This window comes from Meleagris gallopavo, unplaced genomic scaffold (assembly GCF_000146605.3).
Source record: "Meleagris gallopavo isolate NT-WF06-2002-E0010 breed Aviagen turkey brand Nicholas breeding stock unplaced genomic scaffold, Turkey_5.1 ChrUn_random_7180001854093, whole genome shotgun sequence".
NCBI lineage: Eukaryota > Metazoa > Chordata > Aves > Galliformes > Phasianidae > Meleagris > Meleagris gallopavo.
Genome location: NW_011120583.1, coordinates 3,905 through 10,904, shown reverse-complemented (window position 1 = coordinate 10,904; position 7,000 = coordinate 3,905). Strand labels below are relative to the sequence as shown.

The 7,000-nt window shown below is 35.1% G+C and overlaps 1 protein-coding gene across 1 annotated transcript in view; it reads right to left on the bottom strand.

Annotated features, from left to right (window-relative positions):
• NDUFS4 (NADH:ubiquinone oxidoreductase subunit S4) overlaps positions 1-6,648 on the bottom strand; it is a 9,712-nt gene extending 3,064 nt beyond the window's left edge. The window contains exons 1-2 of the mRNA XM_010726749.3: positions 6,452-6,648; positions 2,552-2,625 (exon numbers count right to left, since the gene is read on the bottom strand). Of these exons, the coding sequence (XP_010725051.3) occupies positions 2,552-2,625; positions 6,452-6,543 (166 nt within the window). The 5' untranslated portion in view covers positions 6,544-6,648. The remainder of the gene's footprint in view (positions 1-2,551; positions 2,626-6,451) is intronic.
• Positions 6,649-7,000: the final 352 nt, after the last annotated feature.

Below are 7,000 nucleotides of genomic sequence, written 5' to 3'. Positions count from 1 at the left end.
AAAAAAGAAGAAAAAAAAAAAAAAGAAAAAAGAATTTTAAATATTCATTGCATACAATATAGAGCAAATGCATCTTAAACCTTTCAACATTAGTATTTTTTTTCAGCAGATAGGAATCCACTATGTACTTCCTTTGCAGCTGGCAGAGAATACAGAGAATACAGAAATATCGTGCACTTGACACATGCCTGTTCTCACAATTGAGAGACTTTGCATACCTCAACTTTCAGTACCCCTTCAGAAAACTTGACAGTCATCAGCAAAAAAGCTCAATAGGGAACACTGACCATTTCTGTATACAGCTCTGCAAGTTCACAGCATTGCAACTCTAGAGTATCACACAGGTACTAAGGCTCTGTGGGACAAAAAAACGAAAAAAGCTAGGACAGAAAGAAAGGTAAGGTCACAAGGAAAAGGCAGCATAGAGAAGTCCAGTCCTAAAAGTTTGGGAAAGAATCAAGACCTTGGAAAGGCTAAGAAAAAGGAAAGGTGGAAGGACCAAGGTAAGGAAAAGCAAAGAATAGAATTCAACATCAGAAGGGAGTACAATGCTAAACTTTTTATAAGAACGTAAAAAATTAAGAGTAAAAGAGAAGGGAATGAAGTGATAGAAGACAAGTAAATTATGTGATAGTTAAGCAAGAGAAATGCTAAAAAGTGTCAGAAAAGAGGAGGTGGAGACATCAGTGTTTATGTAAATCAAAATGCAAATCAATTGCAGCCTCCAGGTGCCTGGAAAGTTGCCAGGGCAGCACTCAGTATTCCAAAGTTTGGTCTCTTCAGCTGCAACATTTCACTCAAAGCTGAAATACTTGAGTGGAAGCTAGAAATGGTAAAAGTGTAGTTATAACTGATACTGATACAATGATATATTTCTTCCTTTGCTTTAAAATGAAGTGTCGTTAAATCTGAGAAGATTTAACATATACCTGAATTTTTACATTTGTTATTCACAGAGAATGCTCAATGTACACATGAGGACATCAAAACATTTTTAAGACACAGGTCGTCCTGTCAATGAGCCTCAATTTAATGTACCCACCAATAACACAAAAAGGTTACCCTGATTACAAGGTTGAAACAATATTGATTTTTCTACAAGAACCTCTGGAACACAAGGTGAGGTTTTGAAAACATTCTTTCCATCTATGAAGGCACTGACTTTTGTCTACTGTTCTAACAGTATAAGCTTGAGCAAACGGCCAGAACTACAGCCAGAGACAGACTTCAATATCACAACATTCAGCATTATAACACCTAACTTTGAGGTACTCAGCTGCTGGAATGGAATCTACAGCCCCAGCTTATTGCTTCATCATTTTATATTCTAGATAAAGAGGTGCTGAGTGCCTCCAAGAGATTTGCAACTGCCTGCACAATTACTTGGGCTGCTACAGGTATCAAAAATCCACAATTAGTTACATCTAACTTTGGATTGCAAGAGGCTACCATATATGATAAGACTTCACTCTAGAACAGGCTTCTTCAGCTAGGCACCTTCAGTTTTTCAAAACAGCTGAGCTCACTATCATAAAAGTACCACAGTGGTGGGGGAGATAATTCTTGCCTAGAACTCTGTCATACAAGCTAAAGGGAAAGAAAGCAGATTGTACTTTCTCTGGAATGTTCTCTGGAAGAACATTCTTACCAGACAACTAAAGGCTACTGTGGCATAGAAATCTCTCCATCCTTGTTACAAAAGCTGTATGTCTTTCAATAGTAATGTCGGATTGAACAAAAAAGAATTTAGGCCTACAGTCTAAACTTTTAATTTCATCCAGTTGCAAGTGTCTCCTCGTTTCAATTTCAGACTATTCTCAGAAGTCACATTTTGGACAGAGATCTCTCCTGCTACTGTATTCACAGTACTCTTTTTCCAGCTACAGAAGATGCTTCAGGAGACAGGTGAAAAGATAGCTCACCTGAAGTTCCAAAGTTCTTAAGTGAGAATTGAGTTAAAACTGAATCCTACTTTTATCAGAATACTTGCAATATCTAGGACTTGTGGAAGATAAATTTGAGGTTTTAAAGAATTTTGTTGTAAAACTCGGGTAGTTCTCACTGAAAGGACAGAGAATTGTGTTCCTCTAGATTAACAGATTTCAATTATATCTCAGCATAGAAGCCAGGTGCCTACAGTCCTCGTTTCTTTCTAAATGTACATTTAAATTTTGTAAAATACCTATTTCCAGCTGCATCTGATATTGAATCTATTACTCACAGAGCAATAGGAACACTAAATATACCAGACATTAACAAGTCAAAAGAAAGAATCACACAATTCAGCTTTTTAACTGCAAAAGTTAGTAAAGTTTTTCTATTTTTATAGGTTCACAGCAGAATCACCTAGCAACTCTATTCAATTTGGTCTGATCAAGAAATGTTTCTCTCTAATTAACCTGGACTACATACTGATGAAAGCTGAAGAATGCTGAAAAAAACTTAACCTCCATGTATATTATTCCTGGTCTTAACTCAGTTATACCAGTTCCGTATATCCATGAGAACTAAACAAGCTGAATCTATCGTGTCTCATACATATAATACGCACCATTTTTTTCAGCAAAGGCAATGGCATCTTCTTTAGTAGAGAAAGTAAGAACCATGTTGGACAAAGGATCAGCTCTGTAAGAAATCAGATGACAGATTTTAACAACAAAGTATAAAATAATTATACCTGCATCTCAAGTTGCCTGCACAATATTTTGTAGTACACGATTTCAAAAGCAGACTAAATTTTAGCCATTCAAAATTCCTACATTTTCATTAGTTCTAGGATTAACTTTTATGTTGTGTACAGTATTGTTTTTGTCTTTCAGTTTACTGAAATTTCCCCCCAACTCAATGAAAAAATTCATGTTATAAGTTTTTTAGTCAACAAACTTGTCTAACTACATACTGAGGTTGAAATAAATGCTTTTCAACAATCTTATTTTGATTTTGAAAGGTATGCAGTCCCTCTCTTTTTGAAAGAATAGGAGGCTTAAGGCAACTTAGAACAATTTAAGGAGGGAAGACGTCTGCTGAGCAGTTAGTGGGAGAGTAATCATATGCAGAATATCAAAGTGAGCAGAGCAGGAGTTAATGAGATATTGGAGAGAATGTGAACAAGTTGATATTTTATTTGAAGTCATGTGACCTCCAAAAATCACTCCAGTACAGCAATGAGATTTTAATCCATCACTGAAAACAAAGTTCAGAAACTCAAACCGCTAGCTAACCAATTACACAGTGGTTATTTTTTGATGATCGGCTATTCTCAATTACATTTCTGAAAGAAAGTAAAAAAGAAAAATGCTTTTTGAAATGAATTAAATTCTCAGTAAAAACCAATACTTTTATTTTGCTTTAAAAGCTTACTTTAGAAGCAATGACAAAAGGTGAAGAAGTAGGGTTCTAAAAATTAATCTACAGGACTTTCATAGATACAAGAAATGGGCTGCAGGAGCACAAGGATTACATAATGCTTCCCTGAGCCAGCATGTTAGCCTGGGAGACAACTTCAAGACAAGACCAAATTGCAATCTACTATTGACCGAGCTGTCTCTGACTGTTCCCTTTGAAGCTATAAGGGTAAATGAAGAGAAAAAGCAACCAAAGATACATTGAATTCTATACAATAAAGGACAAAGACTGTGACTGGCAGAGGGGGAGGGGAAGACAGGGAATCTAGCTTCCAGCAAAGACAACAATGTAATTTTATCTGATGTATGTATAAATTCAATATATTCCCCAAGAAAAAAAACCCACATTGGATAAAAGCAAACATTAGACTTTGACATATCACTATCATGCGTTTTTCTAAAAATTTGTAAATATTTATCTTATAAAAGCAGTATAGAGAATTAGGGACTATGAATTAGCTCATAGTGTGACCAAAGGACAATCAAGCAACCCAATATATCGCAGTATTTGGACAGCTAATGCTTACTGTTCATCTCTTCTGTGATTAGATTCTGAGGTTGGAAAAATCTAGTCAGTGCTACTAAGCAGCAAAAAAAGAAATTTAAGTTTGATGTATAATTTGTACTTGTTCAATGCTGCACATTTAGTGAAAACCTTCCCAAACAGAAGCAATTTGGAAATAAAGAAATGAAGAAATCACGCGTTCTCTTTTCCTTTATGTTCATCCTTCATCCAATTTATACACAGCTTTCTGATTTCTTTCTCTGAATGAGCTACCCATGTATTTAAATTTGTGATAATCTGTGAGCAAACAGCAGAGTTCAGAAATGCCAACATGATGTCCTGACAGTAGTAACAGTGCTGCAGGATTTCCTGTGCTCTAGGCTGTCTATCAGTGACTGCAAATAGGAATTCCACCTTTTGTTCTTTTTATATGATCCTATGCAATAGAAACCATACGATTTTTCTGTTTCTTAACCTATGTTAGGATGTACTCAAGAACAATTAATTAACTTTCCTGTAATGAAGGCTACCAATTAAAACGACACGGATCCGTTTTATTTAGATGTATAATTGTGTTACTTGTATTGAAAAAAAAAACAAAAAAACCACAATACTGCAAAGAGATAACAATAATAAATAAATGTTAGGAAAGATTGTATTAAGATTCTAAAATGACAGAAACATAGCAAAGACCTACAGGTAAATAAGTATATTGAGTCCAGAGCAAAATGAGCTCATCGCTAATTGCCTTACATTCTTCAAAATTAAATGGCAAAATTGTTCTCTGGAGAACAACTTCTGCAGAAAATTAATCTGAAGAAACTTTTGTTAGTTTTTTCTGGGGTTGAACAGTAACTTGAAATTCCCAGGATGTCCACTAATATTTGTTGAGAGTTCTTTAAAGAATGAAAGAAAATAGTTTACAAAACCCTTGACCTAGCGATGTCAATTCACAACACAGCCCTCACTTTTGGCTGATCTGGAGCTTGTTTATGCTTGTTATGCAAGAAACATTCCTTCCCTTACTGCAAAATAAAAATGCACTCAGGAATGGATTAATTCAGAACAGCCACTCCATTTTATATACCTGTGCTAAAAGCACTCCAGGACAATTTAGCATTCAGGTAAACCCTTGATAATATGGACATTTCTCTAGGTTGTTAGAAACCTTAAAAGACATTATTTTGGCTCCAGAAAATAAGTTGTTTGGAGAGGACACATTCCCAGCAAAGGGGAATTAGAGGAAAAGTTAAATTAAACCTGAACTGTAAAGCTGGTGTTACTGGCACCTGTTACAGAACTGTAATCTGTGCAAGGGTATAAATAAACCACATGGTAGTGGCCAGACACTTTGTGCGGAACATAAGAAAGGTGGGAAAGGTGTATTGCTGGTCAACAGTCTATTACCTAATTTAGGCCAGTGTGAAACAACTCAATCATGGCTTGCTAAATATAGTGGCTACTTGCAGCAGTGAAATCATACCAGCCAAAAGCGTGTTAGATTATTTTAATTCTAAGTTAATATTTTTCCTCATCTAATGACGTACTGTCTCAGCTTTCCTAATTTCTTTGCAATGCTAATACAACCAAGACATTACAGGCTGCAAATATCATAACTTGATTTCAGAGTTATTTTGAAAATCAAACTATGATAAATTTACAATATTAATACATCTTTGGGGGAAAAAAAAATCCCTAAATATTTCATATTTAAAGATTCAGATTTAGTTTCATCAGCAGTTTACGTTCTTTAATCATAAGTGCCTGTATGATTGTAGCCAGAAATTTCCAGAACACACTGTATCCTTTCTGAAGTCTGAAGATTAATTTCTATTGATATTTGCTTACAGAGAATAATTAACTTTTCTGAACAACCTTCTAACAAAATGGCTTCCAATCAAAATTATAATATCATTGGAAGAATTTAAAGGAATTCTAACCACACTGTAAAATGTAGGTTGTACATTTATTTAGAAAAAAAAAAAATTAGCTGCATCAAAGTTACATCTCTACATTTTTGCACAGTTACCATGAAGTTACTACTTTTCTAGATTTTGGCATATTTAAGGTATTTACAAGTCATAATAGCAATGCTAAAAAAAACGGATGTTTTAAACAGTTTGTTTGTTAAAAATTGACTGTAGCTCCTCATTTCAGATTTTTAGGATTTTTATAAAACTTTGTAAAAAGAAATTCCAAATGCTAGATATCATTATTTTATGTATAACCAAATTTAATATACGGAACTGACAGCTGAGAAAGATTTATTGCTTCAGGTACCTAATAACCTTCCTTCCCCAGCGCTGTTATACAGCAACATTACTTACAAATACAGTAGTAGAAATTTCTGGGTAACATTTTTCAAACTCTTTAAGAAGATTTTGTAAACTAAAATCTGTATTTACATGATCGTTAATCATATGACAAACAAACCTGACCATTCACTTGATGCAAATGCTGTTACGTAGATTTACAAATAGTCAATTTCAAAATTTACATGACGGGTAGAAGTGAAATATAGAAAAGTTCAGTAACTACTCACGTAGATGCCCAACCCATCAGAGGGTTCTCCCAGCGCTCCCTGTTATCAAATTCCATCTTCCACTTCTTCGTATTGTTAACTCCTGCCTGCATTGCATTACGTGCAGGAACAAAAATGTGAACTCTTCTGGTTTTGATGTGCTCATCTGGAACACCAGTTAGAGTAGAGATATTCTACGAAAAATACAATGGAATTTGTTAAAAAGGCTTCACATGAAAGGTGTGTAAACTAATACTGCTTCTGCTTTTTATACAATGTCATGCTTGATTTTTTTTTTTTTTTTTACAATCACAATACGAGAGTTTTGCAGAAATGTATGTTATGAGTCCAGTTTTCTAACGCTGAAGCAGTTTCACAACTGGGGCTGCTGTCATCCTGCTTCCCCTGGCTCAACAAGATTTCACATGGATCAGACACCTGAACCTGCTCATCTCCCACCTATACAACTGTCAGAGCCAGAGGAGGAGCAAGACATCCCCTCCAACTGCAGCTGTGAAGCCAGGACTGATCCTATTTGCACCAGCTAAAGCTACCATGGAATTGTATCAT